The sequence below is a fragment of the Neomonachus schauinslandi genome, chromosome 13 (genome assembly GCF_002201575.2).
Source record: "Neomonachus schauinslandi chromosome 13, ASM220157v2, whole genome shotgun sequence".
In the NCBI taxonomy this organism is placed as follows: Eukaryota; Metazoa; Chordata; class Mammalia; order Carnivora; family Phocidae; genus Neomonachus; species Neomonachus schauinslandi.
In genome coordinates, this window is record NC_058415.1 from 5,917,153 (window position 1) to 5,935,614 (window position 18,462).

The 18,462-nt window shown below is 38.6% G+C and overlaps 1 protein-coding gene across 2 annotated transcripts in view; it reads right to left on the reverse strand.

Moving 5' to 3' along the window:
- Window positions 1-18,462, reverse strand: part of RIC1 (RIC1 homolog, RAB6A GEF complex partner 1) — a 165,887-nt gene that overhangs the window by 31,851 nt on the left and 115,574 nt on the right. For both annotated transcript variants that reach the window (XM_044920659.1, XM_021694471.2), the window contains exons 8-12: window positions 14,484-14,572; window positions 8,084-8,228; window positions 7,382-7,430; window positions 5,473-5,625; window positions 3,580-3,783 (exon numbers count right to left, since the gene is read on the reverse strand). In XM_044920659.1, the coding sequence (XP_044776594.1) occupies window positions 3,580-3,783; window positions 5,473-5,625; window positions 7,382-7,430; window positions 8,084-8,228; window positions 14,484-14,572 (640 nt within the window). The remainder of the gene's footprint in view (window positions 1-3,579; window positions 3,784-5,472; window positions 5,626-7,381; window positions 7,431-8,083; window positions 8,229-14,483; window positions 14,573-18,462) is intronic.

The following is an 18,462-nucleotide window of genomic DNA, read 5'->3' on the forward strand; positions in this document are numbered from 1 at the left end:
GTGAAGTGTGAGCTGGGATCTCACTGCCAACATGGATTCCAACTTGAAGGGTTTCTAACCATGGGCACCAAGGTAAAATTTTATCATATGGTCCACACTCTAATGAGTATCTGTAGGAGAAAAAAAACTTTATTCTTTTAACCTCTAAAAATGTAGGAGGTGCCACAAACTACAAATGGTTTATTTTCAAAGCTCAAGTTTAAGTTTAAAATGAAGCTTTACTTCTGATGCAGTTGTGTGTCTGAAGATGCTATGAAAAGTGAAAATGAAATTTTCATTTTCTCTAGTAGGTCACATTTATTGATCTATGTGTCACCTGAGCTTTGAGCTCTACCCCTAACACTGAGAACAGGAAATGGCAGAAGTAAGGCAAGCGAAGCTAATGAATCATGAAGAAGTCAGGCCAGGATTGCATACTCAGGGCATAAAAGTCACGCCACGCCACACCACTGGGAGCCTGAGTGCTAAGGTTCAGAATCTCCATTTTTAACATCTTAGGATTCCTGAGTCTTTCAAAAAACCTCAATCTACCTTCCCCCTCCCCCCGCCGCCTTAAAGTCATTTTGCTAAAACCCTGTCTCCTACCTAGACTGCTTTTGTCTGTCACGGGTGAGAGCCATCCTCCTAGCAACACCTGATCTGTGCTGAATACCACACCTGATACATCTGAGACCCCTCAGAAGGACTACAAATCATTTATAAATGAAAGAGCCTTTAAAATCCTCTGTTGACATCCTTAGCATATTTTGTGAAGCTTATTTTTTCCAAATAGCCAGGTTAACTATAAAACCAACATTTCAGAACAGTGGATGATAATGATTCATGCACCCTTCAGAAATAAATGTTTATATCATGCAAAGTACTGAGTGCTAAAATAAACGGCAGTCCAAGAAGGAATACACCCTAAAACCATGAGGGCTTTGTTTTAATTTCACATTATTTGTGCTCCATTTGTCAACAAACTACTCTCAAAGTTTTTAAAATCTGTAGCTAGGAAAACTAAATTTAAACACACACACGTGCGCACGCACGCGCACGCACACACACACACACACACGAAAAGCACCATTTCTACCAGCAGCTACCAACCCTGCTGCTGACAAGTATGTATGTGTTTTAAGTTAAAGAAAAAAAAAAGGGGGGGGCGCCTGGGTGGCTCAGTTGGTTAAGCGACTGCCTTCGGCTCAGGTCATGATCCTGGAGTCCCTGGATCGAGTCCCGCATCGGGCTCCCTGCTCGGCAGGGAATCTGCTTCTCCCTCTGACCCTCCCAACCCTCCCCCCTCTCATGTGCTCTCTCTCTCAGTCTCTCTCTCTCAAATAAATAAATAAAATCTTTAAAAAAAAAAAAAAGGAAAAATAAAAAACCATATTTAACATAGAATCTTCTGATCAGGAAACTAACAAGTGTAAGGTAGAAGGTCTAAACAAACAAACGAAAAATCCAGTTGTCCAGATGAGGAACAGAGAAGCAGAATTAGTTGGAGCTCATTTGATGAACTCTAAGCTGTGTAAGAATACAAAATATAAATTGCATAAACAAAGTCACTTTGATGGAGGATGTGGGCATTTATCCCAGATAAGAGCATATGCTGAAGGAGAAATTAAACAGGCACCCATTTTTCTTCAGGGAATCATTACTAATGGTTAAAAAGCCCAGAAGGTAAAGCATTAGCATATATGGACACTGTAAACCACCAAACCAAAACACTCCTATGATGCTGCACTGACGCATTTGGCTAGACTGCCTGCAAACAAAGTATAGGGCAAATTGTAATGAAATGCTGCCTATTTCAAGAGGCACATTCTAGGTCTTAGCTCAAGGTCAACAGTACATTACATGATTCAACATTTAATACCTACAGGTCTTACAACAGGTTAGACGGTTACTTTACTTACGGTAAGCATAAGTCTGTCACTGCTTAAGCAGGACACTGCTCTGCTATGTGACCTTGGCAGTCGCCTAACTTCTCTGAGCCTGTTTCCTCAATGTAACAAATCCAGTTGGACTACATGATCTCTACGGTCCTTCCAGCTCCAAAAATTCTATGAGTCTATTATAACTTAATTGTTTTGGGGAATACAGCTCTGACATGGTTTTTATGAGTTAAATAAAAAAAATAAAAATAAAAAAATTGGTAAAGCTAGAGTCAAACAAGTTCATCTTTCTGAATAGTTTCGATATCTAAAGAACAGAATCACAAAAGAATCGTGCTCATATCTACTTTGTCTAACGTGCTAAAATCAGTGTGATACGCTACTAATATGGGATACTTCAGAGGTGGCTAAGAATCACAGAATCATGGAGTTTTTGAGCTGGAAGGAAATTAGATTTTTGTTATTGCCTGATGGATTTTTGAGTTCCAGACCTACCTTCTTTGATCCTCTGCTCTACTTGGCTCTCTGGCAACACAGACCTGGCTAGGCAGAACTGGCATTGACGCTAGGTCAGTGTAGAGTGAATAGTTCAAAGTATGGGGAAATGAAAATAGCAGAGGAATGGCTATAGGAGAGAAGGGAGCAGTGGAAAATTTTAGTCAAGGAGGCAGCCGATGCAGTTTTATTTCATAACTGTTACTACTTATCAAATGGTATGCACACTGAGTTTATGAGCTTATTAATGTCAGTTAGATACATTTTCTTTGCGTGTACACCACATGTCAGTGCAGGAAACACTCCTCCTTCAACGTTTCATATACTGACCACTCATGTCTCTCATCATCTCCACTCAAAGTCAACTGAAAGTAACATGGGAGCTGAACGAGCTAATAAAGTAACAGCACAGAATGCAGAAGGGGGCTCAAGAATTGTGGAAAGAGAACCCAATGAAAAGAAACCAATGCAAGAGCAGGCTCTGATGTACCTAAGACACTTTGGTATCAGCGGGGTAAGGAAGACACTCAGGACTTCCACAACTGTGTATGCAAGTTTCTTTCAAGAAACTTCAATTTATTGATTTACGCAAGTTAATTTTATTTGGTATCAAAATTCAGAATTGATTTCCACGTTAAATGCCAATTTATCAGAATTATTAAAAGAAACGGCTAATTTAAAAGTTATACCAGAATAAGTGATTTGGAATAAGATTTATGTAATAATAAAATTATTAATAATAAGGTTCTAGAGTGTGACCGCAAGTCTGCAATCTGGGTTTAAAGTCAGGCAGTTAACCTCAACACGTACCCATTAGGACTACGAGGTCAGCTGCCCAGGGTCCTAATCAACACTGTCACTTCCCATGAAATCTCTACACTTTGCCTATGCAAATCCACAGAGCTGAATTTATACCAGAAAGCGGGGTGGGGGAACGGAAGTAGTATCAAGTTGTGCTCATTCAGAGGGCAAAGCATAAACTTGCAGTTTTTGGACTCGTGGGCTTAAAGCAGGCGGGGATCCGTGCTACATCAGTGGCAAGAGAGGAAGAAGACAAGAAGACAGAAAAGCAGAAGAGAGAGGTGACAGTCAAAAAGGTTAAGAAGTTTCTCAGTTTTCTAACGCAACAGAAGAAATACGTAAACCTCCAGTCCAGGCGCTATCTCCCCAGGACTAGGTCAACGGTCAACAGTCACTGAAGACTTACCTGTACTACATGCCAGTGCCGGTGTCCAAGCAAAGTGCTTAAGCCCTGAGACTCCAAACCGCTGTCCGCAAAGGGGCTCTTGCCGGCACCAGCCTTATGCTCAGAGTGTGCTGAGCAACTCCTGGCACTCTGGATTTGTGAGGCCTCGCCACAGTTCAAGTACAACCGATCCTCCCCCTGAAGTAGCACTTGCTCCTGGTTACTCTAGATGAGGGAGAAAGGAAGCGGAGGGCAAAGGAGGAAAGCAAATAAAACCACCTGATATCAGGTAACGGAAAACCAGTAATACCTTGATTTGGTTTTATCATAGGAAATGCACCATGTATCTCAATGTCGCTTTTACTCACAGACGACAAGACTACATAATGATCTCATGCACCGTTATATTTAGAGGGAAGAGGCAAAAGTTTAACGATTACTTCCCAGGGCAAACCAAATTTTTGCCGAAGTCTGTTTTATCATAGATGCCAAAATGTGACCCAGTTTACGACGACTACAAGAGTATCTTTTCATTATTACTCCAAAATGGCAATGCTATGAGAGCTTTTCCATCTGAAAACTGAACAGAACTAATTATCTACAGTTTACAAATGAGTTTCACATAAAATACCTCACAAATGGTGGCAAGAAGACATATCTGGTCAGTTTGGGTGTGTGTGTGTTCACCATGTGCCCACCACATGGCAAGAAGGGGAGGACTGTGGACGGGGATACCAGATGCTAAGGATCTTTAAACCACAGGGAGGAGGAAGAGTAGCCCCAGTCTGTGGTCCTGGTTCAGAACAATTCAATACTCACTTGGGTAAATGCTTGGTTAGTGCCAAGGACTGTGCCAGGCTCTGAGGGTATTTAGATTAATAAGACAATTTCTCCTCTTAGTGATGATGCCCTGGCTCTCAGTTAGAAGGCCAGTATTCTCAATCGTGGGCATATTATTCACTGACTATTCCATCAAGCAGAAGAGCACCTCAGCCCCTCATCTTTCCATGGTAGTCCAAATGTGGTCTTGACATAAAAATCCTAAAATTTGCCTTTAAATTATAATTTGGGATGGGGGAGGGGAGGAAGAATTACTCTACTCTTGTTTTTCTGGGGATCCTTATTCTTCAACTACAGTCAAGAAGTCTCAGATCCAGGCTACTGTCATATTCTTTCTCAATGTATTGTAACTGTAAATGTTAATTAGAAACTGGTTCCGAATATTTAAAAGCCCACTGATGGCAGATATTAAGGCATACGCTTCTAACATGTAACACCATTATTATATATTAACAATACAGGATATTAATATGTTCTTTCAGACTGATAAAACATGAGGAGTTTATATTACAATCTGGGGCAGTGTTTCCCAAAGCAGGTTTCTAGTCATTTTTTTTTCAAAGCATTCCTTAGAAATTCATAGTTAAATAAGGCTAGGAACACTGTTTTTCATATACCAATTCCTGGATTTTTATGATGCACATTAGCATATTAAAGACCCCAGAGTCCTATAATAAAGAAATCTGCAGCTTTAATTTCTTTATTTCATTTGATGAAATAGTACTTTTACATGACAAAAGAACTTTTCTTTATTCTGTGTATATGCTACTGATTCTTCTAAGTAGTGCCTTGTGGAACACACTTTGGGAAATTTTATTTAAAAAGAGACTAAATTAAGTTATTCAAGTAAATCTGTAAATGCTGCTTTCCCTCAAATTGCTTGTGATCCTATTAAAAAAAACAACAAAAAACAAAAGCTGCTGAGAAGTAAAATTTTGGTGTAAATTATTATTAAGAAACACAAGAATCACAAAAAATATACAAAAGAAGATAATCCACCAATTTTAGGAGAAGAATCTGATAGTCTACTATGAAGGCCACTAAAAATAAACAGTTGTAATTTAAAACACTTACCATACAAGGGTTTACAGTGAGTACACTCTTGATAAACTGAAACAACAGAATGCCAGGCTGTTTAACTATACTCTTGGAGTCGGACTCAATTCCAGTGTTGTGAGCACCAAATCCACTGACTACCCATAGGTGATAGCCTTCTGCACCCCAGCTCTTGGAGAAGGGGAAGAAAAATCAGGTCAATGAGGTTTGTTATCCTTTCCTAGCTTCAAGTATTCAAATCCTGAAACAACCAACAACAGCATTACCAATGACTTCTAAAGACTGGAGAAACTATGAGAATCTGTAGCCCTCTCCAGTGGAAACCACCATCACCGCTCTCCACCTGGAAGAGTGAACACACTACATACCAATCTTCACCCCAAATCCTAAGAAATGCCGACTGCTCTCTATAACTTCTCCATTAATTTAACTGCCTCTCAAATACAAAGAAATTCCTTGCAGAGGAAGACCCATGTGACCCTGCTGAAACTTGACAAAGCAGCACCCAAAACAGATGTAGTCCTGTACAGAGCAAAGAACACTCAAATGGAAGCTACGAGACTAAGGTTTTCATTCCAGCCAAGCTGCCATCCTGCTGCAGTACCTTGGTTAATTTACTTGGTTTTCTCAGGGTATACGTTTCTTCCTTTACAAAATGAGAAGGTTCAAATAAACTCTCCAGGGCCAATTTTAATATTCTGTAACTACATTCCATGATAGCTTTTTAGTTTTTTGTTTTTGTTTTAAGGTCCCAATCTACAATGTCAAGAAAATAGTAGAGGGAAAATAAATTGTTGCTAAATTTCAAAAGCTTCATAGAAGTTTGGCTCTCCCCCAATAAAAGTTGAACAGTTAACTAAAATGCTTTGATTCTTAGTTTGTGATTAAAATATCAACTTAGTGAGGCTAAGAACACTGGTTCTTACATGCCATTCAGAAGCACTGAGGGGCAGTTATAGAAATCATTTGTTCAAAAACTTATTTTAAAATATGGAGGTGGAGCTAGACAGCAAATGGGCTCCTTGGTGCCACTACTCAAGGCAGCCATGGTGGTTTTATTCTTCAAGAAACCCGAGATCAGAAAATGCCTTCCTCTGTGGAGCAAGGAAGAAGGTAAATGAGTGAGCCTCACAGCCACTAATCTCACAAAGATGGCGCACAGAAGGGCTACAGGAAGAAAATGTTCTTATGTAAAGACAGGGGTTACACCTCACTGTTTTCTACAGAAACTCTTAAAAATATGTAATAAATAAAAATACTGTTAACAACAGTGACTTTAATTCCCTTGACAGATATCTATGGAAAGTTTTAAAAATATGCTCAAATAATGTCAAATTCCTCAGGAAAAACACCCAATGAACAGTTCACTTCATGTTAAAAGAAAAGAGACTATGAGAAGTGGGTGCTAGTGAGTCACATAAGGAATTGAGGTATGCTCTGGAAAAAACAAGGCCTGATTTGAATAGTCATTATGTTCACAAAGATGGCGGGGTGTGCTAGACACATACAAGCAAAACCAAAAGCAAGTAAGTACTGAAAATTGGGCAGCCTGATTTTTAAAAATACTTTTATCAAAGCAAGAGCTGTATAAGAAGAATCTGCTGAGATTAAAACAGCTTTGTAATTTTATCAGGCCAAGAAGAGAAATAAAGGGCAGAAGAAAAATCAAAGTTTCTCACACTACAGAAATATATACATTATATATATGTATACATATGTGTATACATATATGTATATATGATCTACACACAAACACTTTTTTTTTTTTTTTAAGTAGGGTCCACATGCCCAGCATGGAGTCCAATGCTAGGCTTCAACTCACAGACCCTAAGATTGAGACCTGAGCTGAGATCAAGAGTTGGACATTTAACCAACTGAGCCACCCAGGCACCCCACACTATACCAGTATTTTACAGAAAGTACTTACCATAGAGTTGATCTTAAGGGGATCTTTTTTGGTACCATCAGACCTATAACTGTAACAGAATAGAAACTCGATTTAAAAAAGTGTTCTATTACATGTAATATTTGGCTTTAGTTTTTTAAAAACTCAAATTGATTCTGTTCCTTTAAACAGAAACACATAATAATGCATGAAATAGAGGAGACTGCTGGTTGATATACCTAGGTAGATCACCTAGACATAATCTTTCAGGTCCTGAGTAACTTCTTGAGAGGGTCATGCAGTTTGGGAAGGAGTATTCACTTTGTCAGGACTGAGGTTCAGAGTAGCATAAGGAGTGGGCAGAGATATCAACCCAACAAGATAATATAATTTTCCATTTCCTACTAGTTACTTATGTACATGGCTTATTGTTCTTATTAAATCATAAGCTACTTGAAAGCAAAATGTATCTGATTTAGCCTTGAATCTAACATGCTATCATATGTACCTAAGGGGTTCAACAAACAAATGCATTTTACCGAATAAACACTGAATTTTAAAAGGATGGATGTTTAGAGAATCAGCACATTCTGAACAAATTAGTTCTGAACCTTACGAATTGTTTTGGGGTTAAGCATCAAATAAGGCAGAAGGGTAGCTGTATGACACAAAATTTCTGTATATGTGTATTTTCTCGGAGATAAATGGAGTTATTTTATCTAAAACTTGTCTTTATTCACTCACGCAAAATCTCCTCCAAGTGTACAAATCAGCTGGGCTCCAAACACACTCCATAAAGAAAGACCTCCATTTTCCCAGGTCACTATTACAACACTATTGTCAGGAGACCATTTGACCAATTTAACAGCTCCTGTTTTGTTCCAAATATCTGTTAAGAAATTGTGAGAAGAGTTAAAAACAAATGATTCCTTCAGAAACACTTAGTATTTTTTTTATAATCTATACTTTTTCAAGTTGAAATGAATAGAAAGACATGTCTGCTTCAAATAATGAGATGAATCCTACTCATTTAAGGTCACATAAAATGAGTAAGGCCATTAGCCTTGATTGAAGCAGAACAAACTCACCTGCCAAAAAATTTAAAAGAAGTGAGAGCCATTTTGGGCCACTATCACCCCGAGTAACTATAATTGTGTCGTTTTAAAAGTCTTTGGCTTTGGCCAATTCAGTTTCTGTAAAATGGGGATAATGCTTCCCTTCAATGATTCAACACTAAATGTCAAAGTAGTTTGCAAAGTAGAAAGTGTTTTAAGATGTAAAATAACGTCGTACCACTATCTTCATGCTCTAATGGCAATATTCCAGGGATCCAAGTTAAAATAAATTGAAGTTAAACTTCTATTAGGATTACGTAGGTAAACTCCAGCTTGAGTACTCCAGGCGTTCATATCATCTTTTAACTAATAATTGTTCTTTCAATCCCATAATTTCACTGTGTAGTAAAACCCAAGTTTCCCTACTGCAGAGTATTTTCTGTCAGCAATTCAAAACCAGCTATCGTTATCACTTTCTTTAAAATTCTTTTCATTTGCAGTATTAATACATTTTGGCTATAAAACACAGAAGATCTGCTACCAAAGGGGAGGTATATAGATTTTAGTCTACAGAAGACAGGTTTGGTTAACAGAGAGGGACTCCCTTCTGCCTATGTTTGAATCCTCACATTAGCAACCCCCACCATAATGAATAACCCTGTTATTCTTGCAGATGAAAAATGGGAATATACATAAGAAACATCATATACTTTACACCTGTCCAGGGGAGAAATTTAAAAACAAACCAAGGGGGCGCCTGGGTGGCTCAGTCGGTGAAACGTCTGCCTTTGCCTCAGGTCATGATCTCAAGGTCCTGGGATGGAGCCCGCATCAGGCTCCCTGCTCAGTGGGGAGTCTGCTTTCCCTCCCCATCTGCCTCTCCTCACCTCTCATGCTCTCTCTCACGCATGTGCACGCTCCCTCTCTAATAAAATTTTTAAATAACAAAAATAAAAACAAACCAAGAAACACAAAATCAAATTGAAGTTTACAAAATGAAAGCAATTCCATGTGCAAGAAAAAAAATATGGGTATTCACTATCATAAAAGGATGTTAACTGAAAAGGAGAGGTTATAAACAGTGTACCTATTACCCCACGTGAAATATATATACATATGCATATAATATGCATACCCACTTTCCAAGCGTTATGCACATATTAAAATCTAGTTGCAGAGATCTATAATAAAATATTAATGGTGGTAAATCTAATCTTCACGTGTCAGGATTACAGGAAATTTATCTAGGTGGTAACAACCTACAATGAACGTAGATTTTGATATAATCTGCATATTGCGAAAAATATTAAAAAGTAACCCACAGATGTTTTGTTACAGAGCTGAACCTACAAGAAAGAAAGGGGTCCAGAAGCCAAAAGAAAAGAGAAAACCTAAAATGAGATTGGTTAGTACCTGGGTTGAGAGTAAAGGGCTGGAAGCAGGGAGCGGAGAAAGCTTGGAAATACAGGGATAGGAGGATGGGATGAGACCGAGCAATGACGTCCTATAGGAAGACAAAGACGGCGTCTGAGTCCAGCATGACTTTGGGAGAAGAGAAGCTGAGGCATCACGCAAGGACTCCTGAGGCACCACGGCCAGTGAAACTCAGCCAATGCAGCCTGAAGGAAACAAGGAAGCTCATCCCTGCTTCAGATATATTGTCCTCCTACAAGTCTCCTATAGTAAGCAGGTTTATAGCCTAAAGCAAGCTGGCAGAATTTGGAGGGAGTCAGTAGGTAACCAAAGGGAGAAATGGCATTCCAAGAGCCTGAGAAAAGAACAATCTGGAGAACTCCATACAGTGCTCAACAGAAGCAGTGAGGTGCACTTCCTGCAATGACGGACATGTCCTCCTTGCTGGGTGTAAGAGGCAGGCCCTAGCTACACGGGGCTACTGAACATGTAAATGTGACCACGCAACTAAAGAAATAAAGTATTTTTTTTTTAAATTTCAATTAGTTTAATAAAAATAGCCAAATGTGGCTGGTAGCTACTGGGCAGGGCAACTTAAGTATGGATAAAAAAGTAACAAACAGGGGCGCCCGGGTGGCTCAGTCGGTTAAGCATCTGCCCTCGGCCCAGGTCATGATCCCAGGGTCCTGGGATCGAGCCCCATGTCGGGCTCCCTGCTAAGCGGGGAGCCTGCTTCTCCCTCTCCCTCTACCTGCCGCTCCCCCTGCTTGTGCTCTCTAATAAAAAATAAAAAATCTTAAAAAAATAATAATAAACAGATAAAAGGGCCAGAAATAACAATCAAAATTCATATCACTCTATTCTTGCAGGATGCAAATCTGTCTTTACAGAAAAATACATGCAAGCCTTTAAAGGCTATCCAGTGAGAATGATAAAGACTTAAGGAGCAAATTTCTATTTCTGGCAGGAGAGCAATTAGACACCTGAAATGACTCTCCACACTGAAACAACGAAAATGCTGAATAGAACACTGGGGCGCTTGGGTAGCTCAGTTGGTTAAGCATCTGACTCTTGATCTCGGCTCAGGTCATGATCTCAGGGTTGTGAGATCGAGCCCTGCATCCGGCTCCACACTGGCCATGGAGCCTCCTTTGGATTTTCTCTCCCCCTCTCCCTCTGCCCTTCCGTCCTGCTCGAGTGCACATTCTTTTTCTCTCTAAAAAAAATAAAATGTTGAATAGGATACTTAAACACCTCAAAACAACTAAAAATTCTGGGAGGTAAGTGAGTGTACAAAGGGCTTCTGCCCTGAATTTTTCTGCCAAACCCTGGAGCCCCTGACTTCTATTTCTGATGACTCCCAGCACATGAGGGACAGGAGATCAAGCTCAGAGCTTGGCCAAGGCAGGGTATCTAAGAGAAGATACCACGTAATGGGTGGGGCACAGAAGGCTACATTCATGGTGTAAGGAAGAATGAGAAATAAACTCTATCATGTGGAAGGTAAAGAAATAGCAAAGGATACTTTGTTTTGTCCCAAGAATGGAAAATAAAGAATCTCCCCTGAGAATCTGCAACCACAAGTCAGTCCTCACTCTAATTTGTAATTTGTACAACTTGTATGATTAAAAAAAAAAATTGCAAACAGAGAATATAATGCAAATGGTCCAGAATGATGTAGTACTCTCACGTAACTTGCCATAAACACACACAAACCCTCTTTGGAAAAACTCAAATTCAATTTAGGTCACAAAGCATTCAAACAAGTAAGTTTGAAGGAAATTAAGCAGCTCTCAGTAAAAAATTCTAAAATATATAAACAAATTCATGAGAACCCAAACTCAGAAAGAAGATTTCAGATACTGAGACTAACAAAGAATATAAAAGCCATTTTTTAATACCTAAGAAAAGAATATTGAAACTAGGAGCAGGATGCATACAGATTAGAAAAGAGCTAAGTAAACCCTCTGGAAATAAAAAATACAGTAATTAAAAATGGACAGATTAAGTAGACTATTAAACATAAATGAAGAAAGAATTAGTGTATCAGAAGACAGGGAAAAACCTTCTAGAATACAGTCCAGAGAATCAAAAAAATGAAAAATGTTAAAAGGCAGGTTAAGGAACCTGTAAAAAGTACAATGTCTGATCAGATTTCCAGAAAAAGAGATTAAACAAGAGGCAATATTTAGAGAAATAATGGTTGAATATTTTCCAGAAGAGCTGGACAATATGAATCCTCAGATCCAGCAAGCCTGAATCTCAAACAAGATTTTAAAAAAAGGAAAAAAATTAGAAAATTCTTCACCTTCCAAATCACAGACGAAACCACCCCAAAGACAAAGAAAAAGTCTTAAAAGTAGCTAAAGAGAAGAAAATCCAATCTCCTGAAAAGGAAATATAACTCGACCAGAGTTCCCAAGAGCAACAGTGAAACTAGATGGTAACAGTAACGGTCCATCCAAAATTGTATAAAAAAGTTAAACCATAATTAAATTACAAGGGCAAAATACACACATTTTCAGATCCCACCCCTCCCCCCAAATTGAGTGTATCATCATAAAAAACTTCACTAAAGAAAATTCTGAAGAATGTACTGCAGACAGAAAATGGTCTCAAGTGGAAGGTGTGAGGTGTTAAAAAAGACATGATGGGGAAAAATACTGGCATACATGTGGGTAATACTAAGTCAACATTAACAGTTACATATTTAATGTTTCCTGAGATTTTGACATGAGACACCTTAGCTTCCCCTCCTTGAGGCTAATGAGAATTTTATTACTGAATTAGATTTAGATGGGTGCCCTCAATTTTTCTGACTTTTTTTTTGACCCAAACATCAGAGAAGTTTGTATAGTTATACAGCAATTATTCTTAATATAGGAGCATATCTAAATTTGGGAGAGGAACAGAACAGTTTGAAAAGGGTCCCAATTACTAACCCACATATAGAACACAGTACAATATCAAATTCATGAGACATGTAGTAATGAGATTCTACAGTGACCTCTGCAAAGGTCACTGGCTTAAAAACATATTGATTCATTCATCACATTTGTTAACTATGTGCCTCTCACTAAACTGAACTTGCTTGGTGTAAAGAGATAGATAACATCCTACATTCTTACCATGAAGCTAGCAGAAAATAAGACCTGTAAGCTGCTAAGTTCAATAAAGCATTATCAAAAAGAAAGATGTTATATGCAAAATATAATGAGGCACAGGAGCGAATGGTAATCTGCCTAGTTCACAAAATGAGATTTCATTTAAGCTTGGAAGACCAATATATACAGACCCTCCCTATAGAAATATAGGACATTTCAGGTAAAGAGAACAATAGGAGACAATAGCTGACTCTCAAGAATCTGCAGATAGTTTGGTAAAGTGTCAGACTGCAGTTCCTAGGTCTATGTGCAGCGTATCCCTGAGACAATCTTCAAGAGAAATACAGTAATATATAGTATCTGATGAACACAATGTAAATCATTAGCTCCAGGGAGTTCACAGCTGCAACATGAGATTGCAACTACATTTATTCTGATGCTGTTACACCTTTGTGAAGATGGCTTTTTAGGAGTTGTTGAAAAAGTGTCATGTGAAAATCAATGTGGAACAGGAAATATGGCTGACTGTACCCAATCGGACTCCAAGGTTTGAGAAACTGTACAGTGTCCAATAGGCACAAACATCCTATTAGCAAAAAATATTTTAAGAATAAAAACAAAATATTATTTTTCTTTCTATTTATGTGTATTACTTTTTGAAAATGCTACTACAGGATTTAGACCTAACTACTTAATAAACAGAACTTTTGGCATTTAACATAGAGGTAGTGTGGGTAAAATTATGGAGACCCTAAGGGCTGAGTGAACCAAGAAATGCTGCCAGAAATAATCAGCAAAAGACCTTACATGCAACCTGTGTGGTAGACACTGCTGGTTGGTTAATGCCACATCTATTTCCATCCTCGTTCTCCCTTGCCCACTTCTACCATAAAGGCTAGGAAAATCACAAGGTTAGCTAATGAGACATAATTATGGCCAATCAGATGTGAGTGGAAGATAGCTAGAGCAGGCAGGAGGTGGGAATGCTTCTGAGAAACCTCGGCTTTCCTTATCAAAAAACCAAATATGCCGTTTCCTCCTTTCTTCTTTACTCAAATGCAGAAGTAATGCTTGCAGCTCAGAAGCTACCCGAGACCATGAAGGAAACACCAAATGAAGGCCAGCAGCAACTCATCTCTGGATTTCTTGCTAGCAGAGAAAATAAACCCTATTTAAGCCATAATACCTTGGGTATTCTGTTAGTTTTGGTCAAAGCATTTCCAATGACAAAGACTTCAGACTTAATCCTATGAGGGTCCACTCAAGATTCACTAAGGGGTTCAGAAAGACACTGTTTTGTTTACTGCTGTCTATCCACCAGTTAGAGCAGTGTCTGGCCTACAGTATGTATTTGATAAGGATTTGCTGAATGAATAGGTTGAATTGGAAGGCATAAAATAACAAAGGCAATAAAATCAGGTAAGAGACCAGAGCAAAATCCCTGGGCCACACGAAATACAGTTATATGTTTTAACTGTATTTGACCTACAGCATGCATCATTTAAAATCCAATCACTACACATACCATTACATGTACATTAAAAATTAAAAATAAGAAAAAAAAGGACTCACCAGGATACTGTTTTGCTGTTAGCTCTAGTTTATGAGACAGCAGCATAGCTCCAGTGGTGTTATCTATTGTATAAACCTGTACAGATCCACTGTGAAAAACAAATAAGCTTTTAATGAAAAAAAGATAAATACAAATACAGAAAGCATTATTATGGAACTGTTATGTTCTGCTGGTAAGAGCGTAAACTAAACCAAAACCATTCTGTAAATAATTTGCAGTCTCATAAATTTGAACAAACGCATTATTTGTAATCCAGTAAAATTTTCCCTCTAAATATATTCCAGAAATATCCTTGTCTATGTTATCAAAAGCTATGCACAATGTTCACTATAGTATTATGTATAAATGCAAAACAACAGAAGCAACCTGAATGTCCAGCAAGAGAAAGGAAGCATAAACTGTGGAATACTCACATAGTAGTCTAGCTACAGCACTGACAGGACTTTATAGACACATGCATTAAAATAGATAGCCAGTATGTATATATGTAGTATAATTCTGTTTCTATTCAGTCAAAAACATTCAAAACATAGTAAATACACTTGTGGTAAAAATGCAACAAAGAGCTAATGGACACACCATCTCTGGTGGAGAAGGGGATATTAAAAAAGAGGGGGAAGAAAGGGGTTGCACCCGCCCTGGTAATGTGCTATTTCTCATGCTGGATGGTAATTTAGACAGATTTTCATTTTATTATGTTTTCTATCCAATACCATTTTTTGCATCTACACACTATATATGTTATTCTGTGAACATGGTATATATAATGATTTCATTTAAGAAATCTTAACAAGGGCCAAGTTTAGGAAGGGCCAGAAACCAAAACTAAAACTTTGTAATATTGCTTCTAAGCTACATTTCAAAATTGATCTATAATGATCATAAAAAATACCATTTTTGCTTACGGAACTATTTTCAGATCAAAAATTTAACACAAATGTTGTTCTGACCCATATCCAGCCTGGTCAGCTCTTCTCAAGGATCAGGACTAGGACTCAATAAAACACCTGCACTAAGAGGCCACTTGAACTTACCGCACAGCTCACTGATGCTGTGTTTTTAAATCTTTTTCCACTCTTGTTTCATTCTGGATAATTTCTCTTGCTATGTTTCTCAAACTTATTATTCTTTTCTTCTACAGTGTTTGATGTGGATCTTTTTTTATATCTTCCATATTTAATACTCAAAAGAGACCCTCTCCAGCTCTCTGGAGTTCCTTCTTTGTGCCACTCTGTTGTCTTTTGCTGTACGTCCTGAGTCCTCGCTGCTTTGGTCTCCCCAGATTTTCACTTCCCCATAACTCAGGCAATCTGCCAGGTTCTGTCTCCCCAGCCTCATGCTGCAGCCTGGAAACTCTCTCAAAGTAATTAAAGCTGAGGCATTTGTAGAATTTTATTTGTTTCCCACCTTTCAGGGTCTCGAACTCATATTGTCTTTTTTTTTTTTTTTTTAAGATTTTATTTATTCATTTGAGACATAGAGAGAGAGAGAGAGAGAGAGAAAGCATAAACAGGGAGAGAGGCAGAGGGAGAGGGAGAAGCAGGCTCCTCGCTGAGCCAGGAGCCCGATGTGGGGCTCGATCCCAGGACCCTGGGATCACAACCTGAGCCGAAGGCAGGTGCTTAACCATCTGAGCCACCCAGGTGCCTCCCTCGAACTGATATTGTCTTACTCTTCCATATTTTTGTCCATCTTCTTCTCCACGTGGGAGAGAGAATCTGATCTGTTATCCCACCTTAGGCAGAAGCCAAATGCCTGGGAATAGCTATCTTTCCAGACTACCTGCCCAATTAGACACTGCCAGCACTAAGTAGCTGGCAGGTATTTACTTGTTTTTCCTTTGCACCTGACAACTGTCAAGTGGGAACTCTGGGTTGCTGAGCCCTAACAAGTCAGTGAGAAGAGTCCGATATTTCTCATACAAGAAATAGGAGCTAAGTCAACACTTAAAAAAGACTGACAACTAACCTTTTATGTATTCTATGATGCCTGTATTATTTAAATTATTTTTATTTCCATTTCTCATTAACCCATTATAAGAGAAAAATATTTCTTCATGCATAGCACACTACTCACTAATAGAGATATGGCTATAGTCACAAGTGACAAAATTTAGTATCACTCATACAAGGACATTACTGCTCCATGGTACCCCGGCAAGTACACAACATCCCATGATAAAAATGTGTAACCAGCATTTAGTCAAACCCCCTTTTTTTTTTTAAAGACTGTATTTATTTCAGAGAGAGACAGAGAGACAGTGAGAGAGAGCATGAACGGGAAGGAGAGGGAGAAGCGGACTCCCCACGGAGCACAGAGCCAGACGCAGGACTCGATCCTAGGAGAGTTAGGTTGTAAGACTGATCCCCTTGCAAACTGACATCCTAGAAGAAAGTCACCTTCTTACAGAACTCGAAGGATACCAGCTACAACTGAGTGTTCAGGGCAATTAATCCTGGTAAGGGCTGGAAGACCAGAACTAGAAGCCACTGGTCTGTCACGTCACACAACTACAATCCAAAACTTCCACCCCAACCCGGGGGTCACACCAAAAAAAAAAAAAAAAAAGGCTGGCACTCTCCCAAATGAAGAAAAGTGAGATGACAGAGGCCGAAGGCCGAGATTCCACCTTCACTGCCCGAGGGAAGGGCCAGAGTACATCTCGTGGGCTCTCCCATCCAGCCCCGGTAGCCCCATGAGGCCACCCTGACTGCAGGCAGTGTGGTATGGGGCACCCCACTGCTCCTGTCAGATGCTCATGTGTCTGACTGGACTGGCTCAACAAGAACCAGCTTCAAGGTTCCAGTCATGACAGGTTTAGAGGAACTAAAAGCCACTCTGAGGGAACGAGACACATTCAGAATGCAGGACATTCTATAAACAACCAGCCTGAACTCTTAAAAAGTTAATGTCGTGAAAATAAGAAAAAAGGTGTACAGGTTGTTACAGGAAAAAGGTGACTACAGGGAAACAATAACAAAATACAAATCATTAATTCTGATTGACTCTGGTTAAAACAAGGAGCTATAAAAGAAAATCTGGTGACAACTGGGTTAATCTGAATATGGATTGAGAATTAGATCTTCTTTGGGATTTATCATAATTTTCTCATGCATGACGAAGATACTGAGTTATCTAAGAAAATGTTCCCCCTTTTCTGGAAACCAAGAAACAATGTAATGTCTGTTAAACAGCAAATCAGATAAATTATGATACATTCATATACTGGAGCACTATAAATCAATCAAAACATGATTTTCGCTACTGGCAAATCGCATGGATGAATTTCACAATGCTGACTGAAAGCAGCAAGACCCAAAACATATTCAGAATTCTATTCCCATAGAGTTCAAAATCAGGTAAAACCACATTATGCTCTTTAGGAATGCATGCGGGTGTGGTAAAACTATAAAGACAAGGAAATGATCATCACAAAGACAGGAAATTGGTTACTTTTAAGTGTTTGGGGAGATGGGAGTTGTGCTGTAGGAAGGAGCAGGGCGGAAACTATGATCAGCTTGCAAAACTCTATTTCTTAACCCAGTTGTGAACAGATGGCTGTTTGTATTATAATTATTTGTAAAACTGAATATTTGGACTATGCACTTTCCTGTATGTTTTTATTTTACAATATGAAAAAGGATATTATAAATTTTAAGCCAATTTATTTGACAGTAATATGAAAGATACCAATTCCTAGAAAAATATAACTTGCCAAAATGACTGAGGATCCTCAAAAGCTGAAAATAGAGCTACCATATGACCCAGCAATTGCACTACTAGGTATCTACCCCAAAGATACAAATGTAGTGATCCGAAGGGGTATGTGCACCCCGATGTTTATAGCAGCAATGTCCACAATAACCAAACTATGAAAAGAGCCCAGATGTCCATCAAAAGATGAATGGATAAAGAAAAAGTGGTGTGTGTGTATATATATATATATATATATATATATATATATATATATATATATAT